The following is a 22,737-nucleotide window of genomic DNA, read 5'->3' as shown; positions in this document are numbered from 1 at the left end:
CAGGGGGAAGGGCGGCCGCCGTGTGACGCGCCCCCTTATTTGCATGCCGCACGCCGATTGGCCACGGCGGCCGCCGGGACGGGAGGCCGGCCCCTCCCCCTCCCGCCGCAGCGGCGGCAGCAGCTGGTCTCGGTGTAAACAAGTCCTGGCGATTGCGAACCCGGGCCGGGGCGGGGGGGTGACGGCGCCCACCAGGAGCGCCCCCCACTCCCAGGCCAGGCCACCCCCGGCGGACCGGGCCCCCGCGCGCCCAGACGAGGTGAGCCCGCAGCGTCAGGGCTGCGCGGCGCCCCGCGCCCCCGCCCCGCCAGCGAGGACTGTCCCCTTCCGCCGCCGCCACCACCACCCCCTCTCCCCCCCGCGGCGCCCACTCCCCACTTGCCCGGGTCCCAGGTGAGCCCCGGGGTCTCAGGTAAGGCTCTGCGACGGTGCAGGTAACAGATGCGCGCTCAGGGCCCCCAGGTAAGAGCCCTCCCCTCCCAGCTGAGTCTCCACCGTCCGCCGAGGCCTCTAGCCTCTCCCAGATGAGAGACCCTCTCCCAGGTGAACTTCTTAAACTCCAGCGCAGCCCCTCCCGTGGCCCAGGCCAGGCCCCAGGGACCCTCCCGTTCTGGGACGGCCACCCCCTTCCCCACGCTCCCGCAGAACTGGGGGCTGACGGCGCAGCCACTCTAAGGTCCCCTCCTCTGGCTTCAGCTGCCAGGTCAGCAGAGGCGAGGCCCCGGGCAGGTGAGTGACTCACCTTGGGCTCCTCCTAGCCTCAGTTTCCCTGTTGATGCAACAAGCTGAGGCCTTCTCAGTGAGTCAAAACGGAGCCGGCTCGCGTCCCCGAGAGGGCTGCTGGCTCTGGGGAAAGGGAGGGAGCAGCCAAGTGTGGCAGAAGTCTCCAGGGCTCTGGGCCGTGCCCGAGACTTGACAGCCCACCTGCTCTCTCCACACAGGCACTGGGCTCCCTCTGCTCCCCGTGGGCCGCTCCCCGCGTGGGGCCACTGCCCCTGGCCCCCGCCATGGTGCGGATTTCCAAGCCCAAGACGTTTCAGGCCTACTTGGATGATTGTCACCGGAGGTATAGCTGTGCCCACTGCCGCGCTCACCTGGCCAACCACGACGACCTCATCTCCAAGGTAACCAGGCCACAGCCGGAGCCGGAAGTGGAGGCTGGAGGGGCTGCCTGGCGGCCACCCCGCCGGCCCCACAGGCTTGACCCCTCCCTTTTCCACCTGTAGTCCTTTCAGGGCAGTCAGGGGCGTGCCTACCTCTTCAATTCTGTGTGAGTATGGGGCCTCCCTCCCTTCCGACCCCGACCCCTGACCTCTGTGGTGACCTGTGACCCCCCATCATACTGAGACTCCCAGCATCCCCTGCTTCGGGCAGGAAGCCGTGATCACCCTCCTGTTGGATGCTGAGGGCACTGTGGATGCAAGCTTGGTGGGGGTGGGAGTGGGGGTGGTCTGTGATGGCGAGACCCTCCCTGGGACCGTCCCTTTGTCCCTGCAGGGTGAATGTGGGCTGCGGGCCAGCCGAGGAGCGGGTGTTACTCACAGGTCTCCATGCCGTCGCCGATATCCACTGCGAGAATTGCAAGACCACTCTGGGCTGGAAATATGTGAGTCGCTGAGCCCCCACCCACCCCAGGCTGGCCTGGCCTCGGCCCCTCCCCTGCGCTTGGGCCTGGCCCAGCCAATCACAGCTGTTCCTCCCTCCCGGGACCACGTTGCCCTCTCGCCATCCTGCAGCAACTGCTCTCTTGACGCCTCCGTTCCTTCACAGGCGCCAACAGCATCCCCATTTCAGAGACGAGGACCTAACCAAGGTTACCATTTACTGAATGCTTGTGTGCTTAGCATGTATTATCTCATTCAGTCATTACAACCACCCTACAGATGGACTCTCTTATTAGCGTCACTGTAGAAAACAGGGAGGCCCAGAGATGTTAAGGCACTTGCCCAAGCTCACACAGCTGGTAAGTAACAGAGTAAGGACCAGAACCCTTGTGGGTTTTATTTATTTATTTTCACTGCAAACCCCTGGCTGCCAGCTTTCGTTGTGGTTCAGAGGGTCAGAGAAACTGCCCCCAGACCTCACGGGCCCGTGGAGCTAGGGTCCCTGGGTCTCCCTTTTCCACTGCCGGCCTTGCCACTGCAGCTGTCCGGGATCTGATTTCACCACCGCAAGTCTCACTTCCTTATCTGCCCTGAAAGGCAAAGCCACCACCTGGCACTCAGGGTTGTCACAGGGATCAGATAAGAAGTAGCAAAGGAAGATGCAGGGGGCAGGATTGCTCAGGCTGCGGGGCGAGTGCCCCAGGCAGAGACAGCCAGCCCAGTCCTGCCCTAGTGTTGCTGTGTGTCTCTGGACAGGTGGCTTGGCCTCTCTGAGTCTCTGTAAGGTAAAGAAGCGGCCTAGTCCCGAAGTCAACCGCAAGTGCTTGCAAGGCCAAAGCAGATACAGTGGATCGCTGCCAAAGACACGGCTCCTAGGGCTTGGGATGGGGCGGGTAGCAAGACTGGGGGCGAGCTGCAGTGACCACGGCCCGCCTATATTTTAGCATTTTTTTAAAGTTATTTTTATTAAGCTTTCTGATGTCTGAACAAAAGCCACGTGCAGGCAGGTCTGTAGGGTCACCGGTGTGCAAGGCCTGGACTGTGGGATGTTTCAGACGCTTTTGAGTCCTCGCAGTTGGAGCTGTCGTTAGTACTGCAAAAGTACCCGTGTTTCAGAGGGTTCCCTCCACTCCCTGTGGGTGAGGAGCACGGCCCCCCGCCATTTCCCGCTTCCCCAGGCCCTCTCGGGAAGGCCCTTGCTCCGGCGATGACAGCTCCGCCCCTCCTTGCAGGAACAGGCCTTCGAGAGCAGCCAGAAGTACAAAGAGGGGAAGTACATCATTGAGCTCAACCACATGATCAAAGACAACGGCTGGGACTGACCGCTGCTCCGGACGCATGGTGGCGCCCGCCCGGCCTGGCCGCCAGGGGGCGCCGCTGGCTTCGCTCCGCCGGAAGGGAGAGCTCTGGACCCGCGGGGCTCTCGCGGAGGAAGGATCCAGCCCCTGTACATATATACTTTATTGCATGCACTGTGACCTTGGGGGTGGGGGGGGAGACCTGCGATCTGGCTGGCTTGGATCTCATTTTTCACCCCTCCCCGTCCTGCCCGCCCCGTGGCTATGGCCCGTGCGCTGTGCTCTCCGCCCCCGGGCACCGCCTGCCCTGTGAACTTGTCCTCCTCCCACCTGGCCTCTCCTGCCCCACGTACGTCTGTGTCCCTCGTTCTGTAGCGTTTGTATACAATAAAGCAATGGCGTGCAGGCAGGCCCGGGCTCACGTGGACTCCAGGGCGGGGGTGCTCTGCAACTTTCTGAGACCCAGCGGGCCCCGGGCTGGGCACAACCGTCCCGGCTGGGTCTCTGGGAACCAGGGCGGGCTTCACTGCCGCCGGAGATCCTCCAGCCCTCTCTGGATCCCTAGGCCTTGACCTCCGAGTATCTTCCTGGCTTTGAGGTTTGGCCGCCGCCTAGGGGCAGCTCCTTGGGAAAGCAACTGCGCCGCCGGCCTCGCCCAGCCTCGCTGCCCGACTACAACTCCCAGCGGCCCTGGGGCAGTCGGTCCACGTTCTTCGTATTAGTTCCGGCGCGCGGCGTGCTGGGAAGTGTAGTTCCGAGGGTTCCCGGGCGCGGGCCTTTCTGGGAAACCTCGGAGCTAGACGTGAGGCGTCGTAGGGCTGAGAACCTGTTGCCGTCTGGGACTTGGCCGGGGTTGTTTTTTTCCAGAATGGAAAACCAGGGCGCACTCCAGGGGTCGGGCGTCGCTTGCGGACTCCTCGAGGAGTCTCCGGGGCCCCGCGGTAGTCGGCTCAGGTCGCGCCTTCCAAGCTGCACTTTAGTTGAGCCGCCCTCTCCCAGGCTGGACCCTCAAGTGTAGCAGGCGGGGGAGGGTCACCTGCCAGAAGGCCTGGGGCGCCGGCCCCGAGCCCAGGCCCCGCCCCCCACGGCTTATCCCTAGCCGGGGCTCCCCCCGTGGGAACGGGGACCAGCTGGCCGGAAGCGCCAAACTGCGTCCCTGTCCCAGCCCCGGGGATCAATCAGGCCGGCCGAGGAGTTAATTATGTAATGAGGGGGCAGGGGGTCGGGGCTAATGAAGCCGCCGGGGGCTGGGAGGGGGAGGGGTGGGTACCCAGGTATCCGGCCCCTGTCTTGGACCCCCTTCGAGGCCCCAGGGGTCTCCACCCCAGCCCAACTCCAGGGCCCCAGGGAGGGGAGGGGCTGTGATGCTGGGTCTGGAAGGGGCTGAGCTGTGAGCTATAAAGGGGACATCAGCACCAGGGGACTCTAGGCAGCTTGACCTGAAGACGCCAGGACTACAGCATGTACCATCCCAGAGAGTTGTACCCCTCGCTGGGGCCTGGCTACCGCCTGGGGCCCCCGCAGCCCGGGGCCGACTCCAGCTTCCCCCCTGCCCTGGCAGAGGGCTACCGCTACCCGGGTGAGAGCGCGGAGACCCGTGGTCCCTCAGCAGGGGGCGGGGCTGTGGCCCTGGACTGGCTCCTCATGCTTGCCACCCCTGCAGATCTGGACACCCCCAAACTGGATTGCTTCCTCTCTGGGATTGAGGCTGCTCCTCGAACCCTGGCGGCGCCCCCACCTCTGCCCCTTCTGCCCCCGGCGCTGGGCACTGAGCCGGCCCCACCAGCCCCGGAGGCTCCTCACTTGCTCCCCGGGGTCAGCCTGAGCTTGGAGAACCAGGAGCTGTGGAAGGAGTTCAGCTCCGTGGGAACAGAAATGATCATCACCAAAGCGGGCAGGTGAGGGTTGCTGGGCGCAGAGGGTCTCGGGGGGCAGCTGGGTGGGGCAGAGGGGCTGTCTCCTGGGAAAAGCAGAGTTCCTGGGGATGGGCTGGGTTGGGGGTGTTTCCTCTGGGGCTAGCGCTTTGCCCAAATCTGGGGTCTGTGCCCCGGGACGGGCAGGGGTTGCTCCGTGGCTGGAACTGGGGAGTCATTTTGTCACAAAGGTCAAAGGTTAGCCTACGGAGTCCGTGCCTGGGTATAGGTACCCGTCTTCGGCAAGGGTCATGGGGTCAGTCTGGGCCGGTCCGGCTGGGATATAGGTTAGTGTGTCAGTGTTCAGACGATGACAGGGGTCAAGGGCCAGCCGGCATCGACTGGCATCAGGGAAATCTGGCCAGGAATTGGGGTGATGGCGGGCAGTGTGTGTGGCCCATGTGGAAGTGGGCAGGAGCTCAGGCCCTTGCAAGCCACGGCCTCTGCCCCCAAGCATGGCAGGACCGCAGGAATCATCAGCATTGTGTCTGCAAAAGGAATGAGAGGGCTGCTCGCAGCCCCTGTGCTGTCGTCTTCCCCGATCCGAGTAACGGGACAAGACAGCCTTTCAAGTCCAAGATTCTGCCCTCCCTGGACGTTGGACCTTTCCTGGCAGAACGTGGGGAGCCCGTGGCCAAGACCCCCTGCTGGTGCCGTGCCCACGTCTGGCCAGTGGGTAGCTCTAGGCCTCTCCCCCGACCCCACCCCACCCCCTTTGCAGGCGCATGTTTCCTGCTTGCCGAGTGTCGGTCACCGGCCTGGACCCCGAGGCCCGCTACCTGTTCCTTCTGGACGTGGTGCCAGTGGACGGGGCTCGCTACCGCTGGCAGGGCCGGCGCTGGGAGCCCAGCGGCAAGGCGGAGCCCCGCCTACCTGACCGGGTCTACATCCACCCGGACTCTCCTGCCACGGGGGCTCACTGGATGAGGCAGCCCGTGTCCTTCCATCGCGTCAAGCTCACCAACAGCACACTGGACCCGCATGGCCACGTGAGCCCCGGGGCCGGCGACCCAGGGACAGGGGTTGGGGCTGGGGCCCGGAGCAGGGAGTCACTCCCCATCTCCTCTCTCCCAGCTCATCCTGCACTCCATGCACAAGTACCAGCCACGCATCCACCTGGTGCGGGCCGCCCAGCTGTGCAGCCAACACTGGGGCGGCGTGGCCTCCTTCCGCTTCCCCGAGACCACGTTCATCTCCGTGACAGCCTACCAGAACCCACGGGTGAGTCTCTGCCCGGGCGGGGGGGGGGGGGACGCCCAGCCCCGCCCCGCCCCGCTCTGAGCCTGGCTGCGCACCCGCAGATCACACAGCTGAAGATCGCAGCCAATCCCTTTGCCAAAGGCTTCCGGGAGAACGGCAGAAACTGTAAGAGGTGGGCATTGTTCACCCTCCATTCATTCCGCGAGTGTTCTTTAGTGCTGCCCTGTGCCAGGTACACCATGGTAGGTAAACATTGATTTACTCGGTGAGTCAACAAATCCTTTAGTAGGGGCTGCAGGCAGGGTTCTGGGCCCGTGGGGACCAGGAAATAAAGCAAGCCAACGCCCCTGCCTTCATGGGAACTGCTGTACAAATAGACACGTAAACCCAAGAGGCGAATATCCTATTAGGGGTGAGTTCTAAAGGGGCGTGAGTTAAAGCACGGGGCGAATGAAGGCCCCGTGGGCTGGGGCGAGGTCACAGAGAAGGCCGGGAGGACGAAGGGGACCTGGGATAAAGCGTGCTGGAGTGGGAACAGCGTGTGCAAAGGCCCTGAGGTGGGACCACACCTATGGTGCAGCCAGAGTAGAGCGAGTCAGGGAGGTGATGGGGAGCCCGCCTGCCGGCTAGAGAGGTTAGGAAGGGCTTCTGTTCTGAGAGGCCTCCATGCCGGCCCCCGCCCTGAGGGAGCTGCCATTCTGCCCAAGAGGCAGACGCTAACTGAAAGGCCCCTGAAAGGCCCCGGATGAAGTGTAACTGGTGGCTGTTGTGAGGGAGGGCGTGTGGCGCCGCAGGAGGCCAGCAAGGACTCCCTGGAGGAAGTTACTCTTCAGCAGGTGAAAGGGGGCCGGAGGATTCCGGAGAGGCTGGACCCAGACCACACGCCGGCTTGGCGGTGTGGGAAAGCGTTTCTGTTGACTCCAAGTCCAGCGGGAAAGCACTAGGAAGTCAGGAATAAAATCCCAGCTCTGCTGTTTTCCCGTCACTTAATAGTCTGGTCGTCAGTGTCATCTGTCAAATGGGTATAGCAACAGCGCCTACCTGCTGGGGTGGGTCCTGGCAGGGCAAAAGGCTCGGCACCTGTAAGTCCCGTTATTGCCATCATCACCGTCATCATCATCATCATTACCATCATCATCACCGCCATTCCCCAGGGAGCGGGATGCCCGTGTGAAGAGGAAACTTCGGGGCCCGGAGTCGGGCGGCACCGAGGCCTACGGAAGTGCAGGTGAGCGTTGTTCCAGTGTCGGGGCTGCAACCCTGACCATCCCTACCCTGATCTGTGCCATCTGCCCCCCAGATATGCCAGGGGGTCCCTGCGACTCCACCCTGGGTGGGGACGCTCGTGAGTCGGAGGCGGAGCAGGCCCCGGCGCCCCGGGAAGCTGCGCCTGCCCCAGCTCCGCCATGCGGCGGCCCCAGCGCCGAGGCCTACCTCCTGCACCCTGCAGCCTTCCATGGGGCCTCGGGGCACCTCCCCAGCAGGTGAGTGGGACCAGGGCGCAGGGCGCAGGGCGCGGCTGCCCCGCCCGGCCTCTCCTGTTGTGACACCGCTCTCCCCGCTCCAGGAACCCCAGCTTCCCTGAGGCTCCAGACTCTGGGCGCCCAGCACCCTACTCCGCAGCCTTTCTGGAGCTGCAGCCCGGGCCAGGGGGCTCAGGGTACCCAGCGGCCCCACCTGCTGCATCCTTTGCCCCACACTTCCTCCAAGGGGGCCCCTTCCCCCTACCATACCCTGGGCCTGGGAGTTACCTGGATGTGGGCTCCAAGCCCATGTACTGAGCCACTGCTGGGCCCCTCGCCACCCCCCCCCCCAATCTACCACAAACCTCCAGGCCCTTCCCCCAGCCCTTCAGCCCCCTCGTTCTGCTGGCCCCACCCCCCACACCAAATGGCTGCCTTGGGCCTCGCCCCTGCCCCCCCACTTCACACTTTGATTTTCACTCCCACCCACCACTGGCTTCAAAGCCCAGGCCAGGCTGCTGGGAGTCCAGCTGGGGCCAGCTTCCCCTTCCCGGCTCTCACCTCGGTGTGAATGGAGGGAGGCTCTGCCTGGCCAAATGGGGCCGCAGACCTGCACCCCCACCTCCCGGGCGGCCCACCTGGGCAAGTGCTACCCCGGCCACTGGTGCCCGCCTCGCCGGTTTGTTCTCAGGAGCAGAGTTATTTTTGTTAATAAAACGCAGAAGACACCCGTGCGCAGTTCCCGTTGGGCTGAGGCGTCTGGCCTGGGCGGGCTGGGGGAACCAAGGTTTGGTGGGGAGACCAGGCTGGGACTTGGACCTGGAGTCCTGAGCTTCGTGGCCCTGGTGCAGGAGGACGCGGGGGCACGGGTGGCGCAGCTCCTGACGCCCACCCCCTGTCCCAGGCATCCCTGCTTGTCCCCTATCGAGTGCGACACCAACCCAAAGACCATTTTTCCTCTTTTATTAGAATTTTTTTCTTTTTTTTTTCCTCAAAACGTTTATCTAAAAACCAACCAAAAAAAAAAAAAAAGGAAAAAAAGAAAACAAAAAAATTACTGGAAACTTCATGGTTCAAGTGGGGAGAAGAGAGGGAGCGTGGCGCTAGGCTCCAACCTCTCCACGAAGTCCTCACCCTCCGAGCGCCCTCGGGGTGGGGGGAGCAGAGCTGGGCGCCCCCCCTTGCCCAGCCTCCACCTGGGGAAGAGGGCAGAGTCACAGTGGTCCGCGGGCCGGGGTCACAGGAAGTAGTCGGCCACGGGCTTCTTGGAGGGGATGCCCCGGGTCTCCTGGGGAGCGGCCTCGAAGATGATGAAGTCCTTCTGCAGATGCTCGTCCAGCTCCAGGATGGCTGCCACGTTCCCACAGCTGCACGGGGCAGCAGGGTCAGGGACGGCTCAGCCGCAGGCCCCCTCTGCCCCCCCGCCCCCGGCCGGGCGGCTCACCGGTAGCAGTAGTTGGGCGCCGACCACACGGTGAGCACCGTCTCGTTGAAATGCCACTTGTAACCCTCCATCACCAGTTGGTGGGCGCGGCAGATCATGTCAATGTCGTTGGCCGCGTTGAACTGAGCCACCACATCACTGCCAAAAAGGTAGCCGGCCCCGCGGGGACTCACGCCCCAGCCTGTCGTGTCTGGGCGGGGGAGAGGGGGCCTTAAGGCTTCTTGGCTACCTGCTCCAGGAGGCGGACGGCTCTTCCCCTCCCACAACCAACTAGCGGCCCGACGGACAAGAGCACGGGGACTGCGCATGTTCTGGGGCTCTTGGGAGGGGACAGCACGTTTTAGAGCAGGTGAGCTCCCCGAGAGAAGGCAGGCCCGATGGCTGGGACCACCTCCGACTCCTAATGACCACACAGGTGCTTGTAACAGCCACGCTGGGGCATGAAGTCACCTGTGCTGTGACGGGGCGGTCTGGGGGAGCGGCGACACGGAAGCCAGGGACTGTCCTGAGCAGCCCGCAGGCAAGGACGAATGGCAGCGTAGACCAGCTGGGTCCCACCCCCCCACCCCGACCTCCCCTCCCCCTCAAGGCCATGGCTTGCGCCACTCTCAGCAAGCCGGGCCACCCCGCGCCTGCCCTCACCTTCGGGATCCGACCAGAGGAGGTCGCACATGGGGCCGTCGTGCGGCACCTCTTGCTTCCGGTCAATCGTCCTGATCTGGTCCAGCGTCTGGATGGAGGGGGAGAGGCCCCCGTGCACGCAGAAGATCTGGGGGGAGACAGAGGGAAGGGAGGCAGGTGCCCGGCCCCGCCCGCCCCGCCCCACGGCTCGGAGGCTGCCCGCCCGCGGCCCACCTTGCCGTCGATGATGGCCGACAGGCTGAGGTAGTCGAAGATCTCGGTGCAGTAGCGCCACACGGTCACCGAGCCGTACTTGCGCAGGCACTCATCGTAGAAGCCGTAGACCTGGGTGATCTGCCGGCTCTCGTGGTTGCCCCGGATCAGAGTGATGCGGTCAGGATAGCGAACCTGGGGGCAGCCGGCCAGCCGGCGCTGCAGTCTAGACTGTCCCGCCCATCTCCATGCACTGGCTAGTGCCACTCCGTCCTCAGAGCCGCTGCCCCGGCCCACACTCCTGTCCTTTCTCGCCTGGACCCCATGGCCACCTGCCTCCCGCACCCACCAGACTCGATCCCAGTCCCTAGCAGGACAGGCAAGGCCCTCTGCCCTCTCCAGCCCCACCCCCAACTAGGGGAAACCACACCCACCCATCCTCCACAGCTGCCACCTCTGAACCCCGGGCCTCCTCCCTCCCTGCCAGCCTCCCCCTCAGGGGCTGCCAGGTGCCCCTAAGTCAAGGCAACCGTGTCTGACCACCTCACCAAGCGCAATCAGCCCATGGCACAACTCCATGGCAGGGCGAAGGGAGTGCAAGATGAGGGTGGGGACAGGGTGCCAGGCCAGACCCAGGGGCGCCCACCTTCAGTGCGAGCAGCAGGAGGAACGTCTCGACGCTGTAGAACCCACGGTCCACAAAGTCCCCCATGAAGAGGTAGTTGGTCTCGGGGACATCGCCACCCACCTGGGGGAGGGACAAGGCGCTGCTGGGCCCTGAAGCAGCCCCCACCACTTTGCTGGCCCATGTTCCCATCCTGCTGAGGCCTCTCCATGACCACCCCACGCACCACGTGAGTGGCTTCTGCTCTCAAGTGCGGGGGTCTTCCGGCCATCCCCCACCCCGCCGCAGGCATGCTCCCCCACACTCACTCTGAACAGCTCCTTGAGGTCATAGAATTGTCCATGAATGTCACCACACACCTGGGAAGCAGGAAGGCGGGGTGGCCCTCACTCTCCGGGGTAAAGCCTCTGTCCCCAGGGGCTCTACTCCGAAACTCTCGCCATTTCTAGAGGCCTGTCCCAACCCCGGGCCAAGAGTCTACTCTCCCGCCCCGAGCCAGCCCGGGCAGGCGTTACTGGCATCCCACACAGTGCCAACTCTTCCGTGGGCAAGAGCCAGAGCGCGGGCTCTGCGGCTCCTGGAGGGCCCGCCCCTTTGCACCTTCTCCCACCAAGGCACCCACAATCACTCACCAAGAGTCCTTCTGCCCTGGCCAAGAGCACCCCCTCCAACAAATCCCAAGACCCTCCCCATCCACCCATTCCCCCGAGGCGAGGCGGTGCCAGGGAGGGACACACGGTACTCACGGTGACCGGCGAGTCCACCCTCTGCACGTTGCTCTCCTCTACCAAGATCTCTCTGGAGACAGAAGACCAGGGTCACCACAGGCAGGCCAGCCCAGCCCAATGCCCGACCTTTTTTTGGGGGGAGGGGGATATGAGGGGGTCCTTGAACCTCCAGAGAGCAGGAGTGAGGGTGCAGTTCTCCCAACAGGCCGCCCCAGCCCCTGCTGCTCAGCACCCCTCCCCGGCTCCTTGGGGCCAAGAGGACAAAGGCCAGCTCTCCTCTCAAGCCAGCAGCTACGTACCCGGCATGCCCTGCCCGCCACAGCAGAGCCCCTAGACTGTTCCCTGGCCAAGGCCTGGCCCGCCGCCCCAGTCACGGGCCCTTCTCCCGGACCCACAGCCAAGGGCCGGGCCCGCAGCACCCTCACAGCGCTGCTTTCAGCATTCACTTGGGGTCAGCCAGGACTTCTCTCTCCTTGCACTGCACCCCGCGCCCGCATGACCGAGAGGTAAGGACACTTAGGGGCCGGCGCTGTGGTACAGCGGGCTAAGCCCCGCCTGCAATGCTGGTTCAAATCCTGGCTGCTCTACCGCTGACCCAGGGCGCTCAAAGGCAGGCACGCTGAGGACTGCCCGTGCAGTCAGCCTGAAGAACCGGAGGCTGCCGGCGCGGCCACAGTCACACAGCCGGGAGCTGACCAGGGCAGTCTGTCCCCAGCCTCTGGGGGCCCCAGACCCCTGCCCACCCCTTGCTGTGCTCCACGTGGGACTGAGTGCCCGCAGCTCAGGGTGCAGGAACTCGGCCTGAGGGAGGTCCTTCTGAGAAGGGGGAGCACCGGCAGCACCGGGCTCCCCCAACTGCACTGCACCCCGTGGGGAGCACCCTTCCGCACCGGCAGCTTCCAAAGGCCTTGCCGACAGACCGGGAAGGTTCTTTCATCCTCGTCTGAGGGAGCAACAAAGCAAAGCTCAGAGCACAGCGGCAGGGTCAAGGTCACAGAGCTGGGGAGGGACTGAGCTGGAACTCAGACTGAGTCCAAACCCGACCCCAGGCAGGTCACGGAAACGGCTCCTGTTTGCAAAGCCCCCACCGCGGGCCAGGACGGTCTAGGAGTAAGGGCCCGGGGCCGACCCAGCTGTCACCCGCAGCCCCGTCGTCACTCGCAACTGCTCTGCTTCAGCCCGTCAGCATCACCTTCAGGAACCCACCACCGGGTCAGGACCTGTCCCTGAGGATGCAGAATCCCATCTGAGCCTCACAGTGCTCTCAACGCCCCACACACGGGCACTGCGGGTAGTCGCCGCCTGCGGCACAGGCGTCCCATATGGGCGCCGGTTCCAGTCCCAGCTGCTCCACTTCCCATCCAGCTCCCTGCTTAGGTGCCTGGGAAAGCCACGGAAGATGGCCCAAGTCCTTGGGTCCCTGTACCCATGGGGGAGACCAGGAAGAAGCTCCTGACTCTGGATTGGCCCAGCTGCAGCTGCTGTGGCCATTTGGGGAGTGAACTAGCGGGTGGAAGATGTCACTCTTTCTCCCTCCCTCTCTGTAACTTTGCCTTTCAAATATAAAAATAAAAAACCTCACAGAAGGAGGCGGGCACTGTGGCACAGCCACTGCCCGAGGCACCAGCATTGCATACGGGCCCCGGTTTGAGTTCCAGCTGCTCCACTTCTGAACCAGCTCCTTGCTCATGGCCTGGGAAAAGCAGATGGCGGCCCAAATACCTGCACCCCCGCCACCCACGTGGGAGACCTGGAAGATGCTCCGGGCTTTGGCTGGCCCAGCCCCAGCTGTTGCGGCCATTTGGGGAGTGAACCAGCAGATGGAATCTTTTCCTCTCTCCCTCCAACTCTTTCAAATAAATAATTTTTAAAAACACGCCCCAGCGAGGCAGACTTGACTAGAGTCATACTGCTTACAGGCTACGAGGCTGAGGCCACTGCAGACCGCCTGATTCCAAAGCTCTGCTCTTCTAAGTCGCTACTATTTTTACCAGAAGGAATCTTGGCTCAGGCTCTGCAGGTGTTCCAGGGATTAGACTTGCGGCGACTTTCCGGCTGGCCAAAGCTCTCCATACCACTGCCTCCACCGGGATCCACGCCAGTGTCAACTAGGGGCAGGACCCCCTCGGCCCTCTATGGCTCCCTGCTGCCCCACACTCCCACATGTCTGCCCGGCTACCATGCCCACGGTAAAGACCCGTGTGATGCTGGGCGAGACAGCTCCTGCAGGCCGTCTCCTCTCCGCCTCCTCTGGGCCCTGCCTGCTCTACAGCGCCGCAGCAAGGAGCGATGGGACAAAGCACAGCCTCTGCGGTGACTAGAAAAGCCCAGCGCACCACCACACAGCTCACATGGCTGCCACGCTGGCCCGGCCCTGTGGGGGAACTCAGAACCAGGCAGCCCGTGGATTAAGTTCCTAAAAATGCCAATTAGGACCAAGGGAGAAGGGAAAACTACAAACACTCCATGGGGCTGGGCTGCTAAGAGACTTCCACCAGCTAGCAAAACAGAGGAGCCACAGACGGGCATCTACAAGGGGCCTGGCCGCGCACCCAACCAACAGCCGCGCTGGCTGTGGAGTCTGCCGGTGCCGGGGACAGGGCCGAGCACACGGCCCAACGGCCGCAGGTTCAGAGCCCAGCTACGCCTCTTCCCCACGGGGTGCTCTCCATCAAGTCGCCAGGTCTCTAGGAGTCCCGGTTTCCTGTTCTCCACAGGGGAGCCAATGACCTGCCGGGAGAGGGGGGGGTGACGGCTGTTTCCCGGCCAGTAGAGGCCCACTATTCAATAAACAGAGCGACTCTGCCCGTGTCTCCCACACGGTCCACTTGGTGGAAACCACAGGTCTTTCCCTGTCGCCCACCCACCTCCGTTTCTACCGTCACCCTACACAGGGCCCTCTTTCCTCTCTGGCCGTGCCACGTCAGCCACATCAGCTTTGTCCTGCCAGGCCGACCTCCTCCTAAAAGCCTCAGCCCGCCACGGCCATGGCCACCACCCTCTTCCAAAGCAGTAACAATGACAACCCCTAGCGACCGGCGAGAACCTCGTGCTATGCCCCCTCCCGCACCAACTCACGGAATCTTCACAACCACCCCATGAGACCCCAAAACCTCCCTTCACAGGCGACGAAAATCAATCTCGGGACACCTCACTCGCCACCACCAACACTGCTGGGGAGCGGCCAGGCTCAGATTCAAACCCAGAGCCCTCATAGCTCCAAACCCGGGACAGCGCCCCCACTTCCTAGAGAAGTGCGGGGGGGGGGGCGGGAGGGGCTCGCAGCTCCTGTGGCGCCGGCTGACCCCGACTCCGGCTCATCTGCTACAATTTCTCGGGCTCCCCCTCCCCGATCCGCTTCCACCTTCCCGAGTCAGGGCCCGACACGGGGCAGGACCTGGCTCCACACGCCACTCCACTCGTTACTGCTGCCAACTCTGGCTAAGAGTCCTCACCTGGGGCATGGGGACAGGTTCACCCCCGCCCCCTTTAAGGCGTGCAGCTGGGATGAAAGGACTTCACAAGTCACAAAGTCTACACAGCTTTGCAGTCTTGAACCTTGGCCCTTGCTGACGCTCTCACAGGGAGCTTTACCGTGCCCACCCCCACCCCACCCGGCCCGCTCTGCCGCCCCCTAGACTTTCCTAAGTAGCGTCTGTCTGTCCCGGTCCACCGGAAACACACCAACGGACGCGATCAGGTGTCACTTCTCCGGGCCGGCCGGCTCCTCCTCTCTTGGGAACGCTTCCAGGGTGAGACAAGTTCTGGCGGCCGCGCCTCCATTCCCCGGGACCCACGGGGCTCACCTGGCCTTGGCGCACAGGGCCTTGACTTCGCTCTCTTTGATGAGCTCGCAGCGTCGCAGTTGCTCGATCTGCCGGTCCAGGTCGCTGATCTCCGCCATGGCCCACACACCCCCCCCTGGCGCGCGTCAGAGTCGGGGCCGCCGCCCCCTCCGCGCCGCACAGGGGTCTCCTGGGAAAGGCGAAGACAAGCCCGCGGATCAGAGTGTCCGTACCGGGCGCGGAGGGGAGGGGGGACTCGATTCTGGGGCAGGCCGGCACCCCCCCACCCCACCTCCCCTCACGGCGGCCGCCGGACCCCCAGCGTCCCACCGCCCTGGCCTCACTCTCGCCAACTCCCGTCGAACCCCGCGGCCCCGCGCTAAGGACGGTGGCCTAGAGGGCTCTCAGACTATTACCGCCGCTGCGACTCCGGCTTCGGCTCTCGGGCTCCCAGCCTCCTTCCCTTCGCTTTTGGGCCGCCGCCACCGCCGCTTCTACTTCCGGCCCCGCCGCGGAAGCATAGGGCGGCCAGTTCCGTCGCACGCCGGATGTGACGTCATACACGCCCCCCCTCGCCGCGCCCTCAGCACCACCCCTCGAGCCGAAGAACCGGAAGGAGGCGAAGGAACCGGAAGTTGGCGACGGTAGCCGGAAGTGACTGTGCGCTCCGAACCTCGCTTGCCAATGGGAGGCGTTGGCCGAGACCCCGACCCGTCGCCCTTAGACCCACCTCCTTTGAGCAAGGGGAATAAATTGAAGCTGAGCTGGGGGCCCCGCCTTGAAACTTTGTGTTGCAGTTTTGTTGGCGCGTGTTAGTCTGCCTCCCGCACCAGTCTTTGAGAGATCTCAGCCTTGTTCGCCATGGCAGCCCCCAGCGCTTAGCCTGGCCCAGGCGATGCATGTACACAAGTCCTTGTGCAGTGGATGGCGGGGAATCCCAGTCCAGGTCTCGTCCCGAGGCTCCGGAGAAAACCCTCGCCATGGACTAGTTCCGAAGTGAGAGGCAGAAAAGGACTCCTTTCCCACATCGAGCCAGGAATGACTTTATTCCAGAATGGCCCCCCCGAAACCGTGGTTTTCCATTGCCTCCAAGTTTTATCCCCCCTTTTTTGTAAGCAGAGGGAACTGGCTCATGGTTACATAGCTAGAAACTTGGGACTTGGATCCCAGTTGAAATCTGAACTCAGGAAAGTTGTGAATTCATTTCTATCAGATGGTCACGAAATTCTCAAACTACTCAAACTGGCATTTTTTTAAAATCCTGCTTCCCGTTTCTTGGGGGGGGGGGGCAGGCAGAAGCTTTTTTTTTTTTTTTAGTTTTTCTAGTAAATGATGCTCCATTTTGAGAAAAGAGGAACTGAGTTTTTAAACTTCTGGAAGGTCCTAGGTGCGTTCTAGGTGGATCATTGCAAGGAGTCTGTAGGTACAGCGATTAGAAAGATCTAGGTTGTGTGTGTGTGTGTGTGTGTGTACGAGGGTAGCTTGCAGTGGAAAGCCTAGAGGTGAAGCGGTAGAGGACCATCTGGCAAACAGCAGATGTAGCACGCTTCCTACTCATGGCCGAGATCTGCGATGGCTAAGACCCTGTGTAGCTACTGCTGCGCTGGGTGAGTGGGGAAGGGCTCCAGGCCTGGTATAGGAGGACGCATCCAGCTTATTCTTCTGGCTCCATGGAATACAGCAGTTACAGAGAGGTCTGTTAACTCGGAACCTGAGCGCCGCCATTGAACTGTGTGTATCTGCACACAGCGGGATGCTAGAGAGGACTCCAGGTTCTTGGGGGGGGGTGTGTGTGTGTGTGAGATTCTATGTAGCCCAGGGGGAACTAAAAAGCGGTTTCTAATCCCATCTTTAAGGTGAGGAAACGTAAAGCCAGGTGTATAGATGGAGCCGATGAATGCATTAAATATTCCTGTCTTCACCAAGAAGCAGTGGAAGACAGTCTTCAACATAAACTGGGAATGACAGCACCTGCTCAGAGGCTACCTATCCCAGGCCTGGCTCCTAGCACTCAGGGTAGGTCAACTTTTACCATGGGTTATTTTGATCACAGGGGCCTTCTGCACCCTGGAGTTCTGGGCCTAAAAGTGAGGCTTGGGAGCCTCTATCAGGTGCTGTTAGAAGGGGCGGAGTCTGGCTGCTAGAAGAAAATTTCGCCTGTTCTGCTTTTCTTGAAGTATGTGTGCAAGTATAACAGCAGGCAGGTCCCCCCCCGCTCCCTTCAGCCCTTTCCTGCCCGAGGAACACCAACACAAGGTCACTCTTTAGGCCCTTCCATCGGCCAGTGAGCGCTTCCTTGCCCAAGACAGACAGCATAAGCACAGACAGCCGACTCCCCCTTAAATAGCTGTTTATTGGCAGTGGGCTGGAAAGTGATGGAGTTATAGCGTACACAGACAATACCACACACCAAAGTCACGAGGGAGGCAAGAGTGGTGGGAAACACAGCCTGGAACCCCCAAGAAGGCTCCCTCTTCAAGAGCGAGTGTGTGTGTAGGGGGGCCGGTGCTGGAGCCTGGAGTGTTGAGGGGGCGGCCTTAGAACACCTCCACTTAGTAGGCGTGGTTAGAGATGAAGAGGGACTCGCTGGCCGCGGCCCCGGCCTGACCACTCGGGGTGTACTTCCCTTGGCAGGCGAGGCTGTTGGCCAGGGCCCGCTTCACGTACTCCTCCTGGGCAGCCTTCAGGTTCTCCTTCTTCCCACCCCAGGCCTTCAGAGCCGAGGCCTGCAGGGCACGGCCGTAGGAGAAGGTCAGGGCCCACGGCTTCAGCAGAGGGCACTTGTTGATGGCGTTGAGGTTGATGGATGCCTCCTCCTCACTCTGACCTCCAGACAGGAAGGTAACTCCTGTAGAACAGGTGAAATGGGGCAGGAGGGGGAAGCTACTGTCAGAGACCCATTTACTGGAAGCTTCTGGAAATCGAACCAAACGGCTTCAAGGGTATGGCAACAGTTCATCATCTATCTCCCAGAGACCAAGGTTGGGGGGTGCAGGCCTCACCAGTGACAGCGGGGGGCACCGTGCGGCGCAGCGCTGTGACGGTTGCCATGGCAATCTCCTCGTGAGAATACTTCTGGGTGCAGGCATGGCCAGGGGTTACCATGTTGGGCTTCAGCAAGGTGCCTTCCAGGTAGATGTGGTGATCACTCAGAGCCTTGTAGACGGCGGCCAGCACCTAGAGCAGCACAGGGCCGAAACGGGCGTGGGATAGAGGACAGGGGTCAGCCCCAGGGCCCCAAGCCCCGGCTGCCCAGTGCTGGCCACCCAGGCTCACTTACCTTCTCAGTGACATACTGGCAGCGCTTCAGGTCGTGGTCCCCATCGGGGAGGATTTCGGGCTCCACAATGGGCACAATGCCATTCTGTAGGGGGCAGGGGAGGGACAGGGTGAGGCCTCCTAACGCAAGCTCTCCAGACAGCTCTCCCCGGCTACATCCGATCTCGGGGAGGACAGGGACTCAAGCCCTCGGTGGATTACAGATCCACCCACGCCACCCCCGCTCCTCTGCCCTCTGCCTCACAGCGCCCCCGGAACATCTGCGCCGGAACAGGTGTGATGCCTGGCGAGTCTCAGCAGGAGCTGCTTTGGGGGGGGGGGAGGACATCCTGGCAGAAGCATGGCCAAGAGAGCTGCCAGGGGAGCCCAAGGGAGGTGGGAGGTAGCCCACCTGCTGGCAGATGCTGGCGTAACGGGCCAGGACGTTGGCATTCTCCATGATGGCGAGGGCTGAGGGGGTGTGTTCCCCAATCTTCAGCACGCAACGCCACTTGGCGAAGTCGGCTCCATCTTTCTTGTACTGGGCACAGCGCTCAGACAGCCCATCCAACCCTGAAGGGGAGACAGAGCCATCAGGGCAAGCTGTTGAGGGGAGGGATATGCGGCTCCTACGTACTGGACCCTGTCCACACCCAAGAGGGGCAACCAAGCTAGGGGGCTGGGCTAGCAGGGGAGGGAGCCAAGCAGGTCTCACCTTGGGTGGTGGTCTCGCCATTAGTTCCTGCCAGAGGTACCACGCCCTTGTCTACCTATTGGGATGGGGGTGGGAGGGCAATGACATGAGACAAGGGAGATAAACTAGTCCCAGTTCCTCTGCTCCCCCAAGTTCAGGTCAACCTCTGCAGCGGCATCTCAGGGCTTGCAAACATCGTCACCTAATACCACCACGCAGTCCGGGGAGGCGGGATGTGCTGGAACGGGAAATGCATGCTAACTGGATTGTCTATTATTAGGAGACCGGAGCTCTGGCACTGGCTAACTGTGAGCAAACCAAAGACCAGTACCCTGCTTGGACCCCTGAGGGTGAAACACGTCCAGCAGGCACGGTCCACTGCAGACTCCGCCCCGGTCTGCCAGGCTCCCCAGCCGGGATGCACACCCTGCCTGTACGGACTGCGTTCTCCCAGATCCTGCGCGCCCTCACCTTGATGCCCACAACACCGCCCTTGGACTTGATAACTTGCGGGAAGGGACGCCCATCGTCCGCCTTCTGGTAGAGGGTCTCGTGGAAGAGGATGACGCCCCCGATGCAGGGGTTCACGCGGTCATCCGCGGTCAGCAGCAGCTGGCGGTAGAAACGCCGGTTCTCTTCCGTGTTCTCGGTGCCGATGGACTGCAGCCTCTTGGCGATGCTCCCTGGGGAAGGGCATCACACGGGGACAATGAGGGCATCAGCCCACCACGCTCTCGGCCTTGGGCCCTCCTCCCGTACCACAGCGCACCGGTGGACTCATCTGCAGCCAGGATGCCCTTGCCCGGAGCCACAATGCGGTGGGCGATGTCGGACAGCTCCTTCTTCTGCTCCGGGGTCAGCGCTGGATGGGAGTGAGGCATGGTGCTGGTAGCAAGTTCCTGGGTAAGACAGGCAGGCAGGACCGGTGAGCTGAGCCTTCCCACGGGCTGCCAGTGAGCGGGGCCCCCTTGCCTGGAGGTCAGGGCAAACGTTCCCTACCTCCCCTGCCCCACACCCGGCAGGTCCTGGGGTACTTCCTGTCCCCAGCCTGCCGCCTGTACCTGTCCTAACTCTGTCTGTTGCTGGGTGTTGCCCAGCTGAGGCTGAGGGTGGGGTTGCCCACTGGCACCCGGGGGAAAGGAAAAAGCCAGAGCCAGGGACAGGCGGGTCATGTTGAAGCTGGACCCATCTGGCTTGCGCTTTGCCATGGGGTCACCTTGCCTAGAAACAAATTGAACCAGAGTATTTTAGAGTTTCAAGGGCCTGGGCAGGGCAGAGGACCCCACCCCCTCAGAGAAGGGAAAAGTTCTGTGCTTCGACCCAGGGGCCAGATCTGAGATTAAACCCAGATCTTCGACTGCCATCTGGGCTTTGCTTCGGATCCTCCCGAGGTCCCAGGACTGACCCAGGCTCCAGTGCTTCAAGGACGTCCCAAGGTCAGGCTGTTCCCCCCAGGATGGGGGGCGGGGATTAGGAAAAGGGTGGGGGAGGGAGGTAGGAAGGTGATCGGAGGCCCAGCAAAGAGCCGCAGAGCGAGCCCAGCCCGGGGTACAGGGAAGGGGTAAGGTTTGCCCTTCTCACTGCTCATACAGGGAAAGAGTGCGTGGAGGAGCCGACAAGCGCCCCACCCCTTTCCCTGAAAAATGCTCCCGTCTGTTCGCTCGGCTGCGGCAGCTGTTCCAGGCTCAGAATCAAGGTCACCCGATAAGGAAAGATAGCAAAGTGTTAATGGGTCATCAAGCCGGGCTAAGGGGTTTCCCCTCCTAGCTGGGGCGCCCTACCTCTCGGCTGGAAACAACACCTCACCTGCGGGAACCCTGAGGCGAGAGTAAGAGCTGCCCTCCACCCCTCGCTGCCTTTGGGGACCCCCGGAGAGGCAAAGGAGCCCTAATCCTTTGCAGCCGGGGTCCCTGCAAGAATCAGGGAGGGCGTTGAGCCTCCTTCCCGTCCTGCTTCCTCCCCCGCCATGACTCAGCGCGCGGAGCTGCCGCGTTGCGCAGCAAATCGAGGGAGCTCGAGCTGGAGAGGACTGGGGGAGTCGGGGCTGGGAGCGCGCGCGCGTGTGTCGGGGGCTGGCACTGGGGAGATGCCGGGGAGGGGCGCGGATGGGGGCTCCCTGCCGACCCGTCCCTGTCCCGGGACCCTCCACGGTTCCCGGCCCTGGCGTGGGGCGCTCACCTGGCCCGGGAGGGTGGGTCTGGGCGGGCTGCAGCGGCGGCGGGCGGCGGGCTGGCGAGGGGCCGGGGGAGCGAATGCGGCGGTCGTCACCAGGACCCGCTACTGCGGCGCGTTCCGAGAGGAACGCGGCCTATTCAGCTCCCGAGGGGGCGGGGCAGGGGGCGGGCGCCGGGAGGGGCCCCTGCCTTTTAAAGGCACCGCGCCACCGTCCGCCGGGTTTTTCCTCTGCGGAGGGGGCAGGAGGCGTCCAATTGCAGGAGAGGAACCGTGTGGGAGGCCACCTCCGAGCCGCGAGGCCGGGAGGCGGCGCTTAGGTGGGTGGGTGGGGCCCCGGCGGCCGGAGCCGACGCTTCCCCCGCCCCCGTCGGACGTGACTCGGGCCACATCCCGCGGGTCGCCAGGGCCCTCCCCCCCCCCCGCTGTGTCCCCCTCCCCCAGCCTGGCACGTTCCGGGGCGCCGTGACTCAGCCGGAATTCTGGCACCCAGGCGATCGGGGGTGGGGAGCAGGGGAAAAGCGGGTGCAAGACCCGGACCAGGCCGGCGGCCGCGGACAGCCCCGCTTCCGGCCCGCGCGGTGGCGGCGTGTGTCACAGCCAGCAAAGGGAGAGGTCGGCGTGGTGGGCCTGCCTCTGGGCGCGGGGCCCATCCCTCCAGGCCGCAGGCCCGGGCTTGAGAGAGGCGGAGGCCAGGGCGCCGGGTGGATGCGCGGGGCGCGCAAGAGGGCGCGGAGGGCTGGCAGGGCTCGGAGGCGAGGCCTCTGTCCACTCGTGCCTGGCCCTGGCCGGGTGAGGCCTCCTGGCTTCCGTGCGGGGGTTCGCACCCGAGCGAGACCTCCCCGGCCTCGGTGTCGGGGTTAGCTCCCGGGCGGGGAGGGCCAACCTGGCCCGCGCCTGCGCACGCGCTCCCCGCCTGGGGCGGCCGCCGACCGCCGCCTAGTCGGGGGTGGCCACTCTAAACCAGGCTGCGCGGAAACCGACCGGCCCAAGCAAGTGTCGGGAATGCGAGCACCACAGTCCCTGGGGCCCGAATCCTTTCTCCAAAGTAAACTCCGTCCCCGAGCTGATTCGCTTCCCAGATATTTCCCCAGCTTCTTCCTCCCGGCCAGGGCCAGGTCTCCCCTCCTCATCCGGACCCCCTCGGCCCAGCCCCCCAGCCCGCTCCGTCCCCGGCTAGCGGCCCACCTGCGGCGAGGCTGTAGGAGCCGGCAGAGCCTGGTCAGCAGCGAGTGAGCGAGTCGTACCGGGGCTGGGTTATAAGGCGGCTCCTGCCCTCCCCCGAACTAATGTCCCCGACCTTCTCCCGTGACCCCTGCCCTTTCCCCGCCACGGATCCCCCGGCAGGGACCTATATTTAGGGAAACCTGAAGCCCCTGACATTCACGCCAGCTTGGGGCCCAGCGTGGGGGAAGGAGGAGGAAGCCTTGGGTCTGTCCTGGGGGAGGGGCTCCCCGCCTACTCACTGGCACTTAGAGGAAGGTTCCTCCTTGCGAGTCCAGGCTGAGGCTCCTCTTCGTCTAGAGAAACCCGTCTATGGGCTGCAATCTGTGGGGGAAGCAAAGGGGTAGGGGACTCGGGTCCTGCGAGCTCCCGCGCCTCCTGCTGGCTCCTCCTCTGCTCCCCCTCCTCCCCCAACTCAGGGCCTTGATGGTGCCGCCTGGTTGTTTTTTTTTTTTTTTTAAGAGGGAGAGCAGATGCAGGCACTGCACTCCTAAA

General features: G+C 63.3%; 4 protein-coding genes across 12 annotated transcripts; 2 read left to right on the top strand and 2 right to left on the bottom strand.

The window, feature by feature from the left end:
• Positions 1-73: 73 nt before the first annotated feature.
• Positions 74-3,312, top strand: YPEL3 (yippee like 3). 2 transcript variants are annotated; one of them, XM_002711873.5, is made up of 5 exons: positions 74-259; positions 942-1,124; positions 1,227-1,270; positions 1,498-1,606; positions 2,837-3,312. In XM_002711873.5, the coding sequence occupies exons 2-5, from the start codon at positions 1,008-1,010 to the stop codon at positions 2,924-2,926; spliced, it is 360 nt and encodes a 119-aa protein (XP_002711919.3). In that variant the 5' UTR covers positions 74-259; positions 942-1,007; the 3' UTR covers positions 2,927-3,312. The 2 variants fall into 2 exon arrangements, with proteins under 2 accessions (XP_002711919.3, XP_069920988.1); XM_070064887.1 differs by having other exon boundaries at positions 252-412.
• A 142-nt stretch (positions 3,313-3,454) lies between these two features.
• TBX6 (T-box transcription factor 6) lies at positions 3,455-8,209 on the top strand. 2 transcript variants are annotated; one of them, XM_002711872.5, is made up of 8 exons: positions 3,455-4,481; positions 4,566-4,800; positions 5,537-5,804; positions 5,890-6,036; positions 6,117-6,187; positions 7,170-7,243; positions 7,316-7,499; positions 7,583-8,209. In XM_002711872.5, exons 1-8 carry the CDS (start codon positions 4,364-4,366, stop codon positions 7,794-7,796), a joined length of 1,311 nt encoding a protein of 436 aa, XP_002711918.1. In that variant the 5' UTR covers positions 3,455-4,363; the 3' UTR covers positions 7,797-8,209. The 2 variants fall into 2 exon arrangements, with proteins under 2 accessions (XP_002711918.1, XP_008256166.1); XM_008257944.4 differs by having other exon boundaries at positions 7,170-7,499.
• Positions 8,210-8,426: 217 nt separating this feature from the next.
• Positions 8,427-15,377, bottom strand: PPP4C (protein phosphatase 4 catalytic subunit; the record flags this gene model as incomplete). The annotated part of the gene is given in 9 exon segments (NM_001082323.1): positions 8,427-8,845; positions 8,923-9,112; positions 9,565-9,691; positions 9,778-9,951; positions 10,403-10,504; positions 10,690-10,740; positions 11,128-11,179; positions 14,916-15,084; positions 15,311-15,377. Coding segments are annotated over 8 exon segments (924 nt in total). The 3' UTR covers positions 8,427-8,715.
• Positions 15,378-17,227: 1,850 nt separating this feature from the next.
• Positions 17,228-22,639, bottom strand: ALDOA (aldolase, fructose-bisphosphate A). 7 transcript variants are annotated; one of them, XM_070063726.1, is made up of 9 exons: positions 22,485-22,639; positions 19,908-20,067; positions 19,616-19,745; positions 19,318-19,529; positions 18,868-18,922; positions 18,565-18,725; positions 18,175-18,258; positions 17,897-18,071; positions 17,228-17,742 (listed from the first exon to the last, which is right to left on the bottom strand). In XM_070063726.1, the coding sequence occupies exons 2-9, from the start codon at positions 20,052-20,054 to the stop codon at positions 17,447-17,449; spliced, it is 1,260 nt and encodes a 419-aa protein (XP_069919827.1). In that variant the 5' UTR covers positions 20,055-20,067; positions 22,485-22,639; the 3' UTR covers positions 17,228-17,446.
• Between the last annotated feature and the right edge of the window lie 98 nt (positions 22,640-22,737).

The sequence above is a fragment of the Oryctolagus cuniculus genome, chromosome 19, assembly GCF_964237555.1.
Source record: "Oryctolagus cuniculus chromosome 19, mOryCun1.1, whole genome shotgun sequence".
In the NCBI taxonomy this organism is placed as follows: domain Eukaryota; kingdom Metazoa; phylum Chordata; class Mammalia; order Lagomorpha; family Leporidae; genus Oryctolagus; species Oryctolagus cuniculus.
Note: the sequence above shows the minus strand (reverse complement) of the source record. Positions and strands in the feature narration are given on the sequence as shown.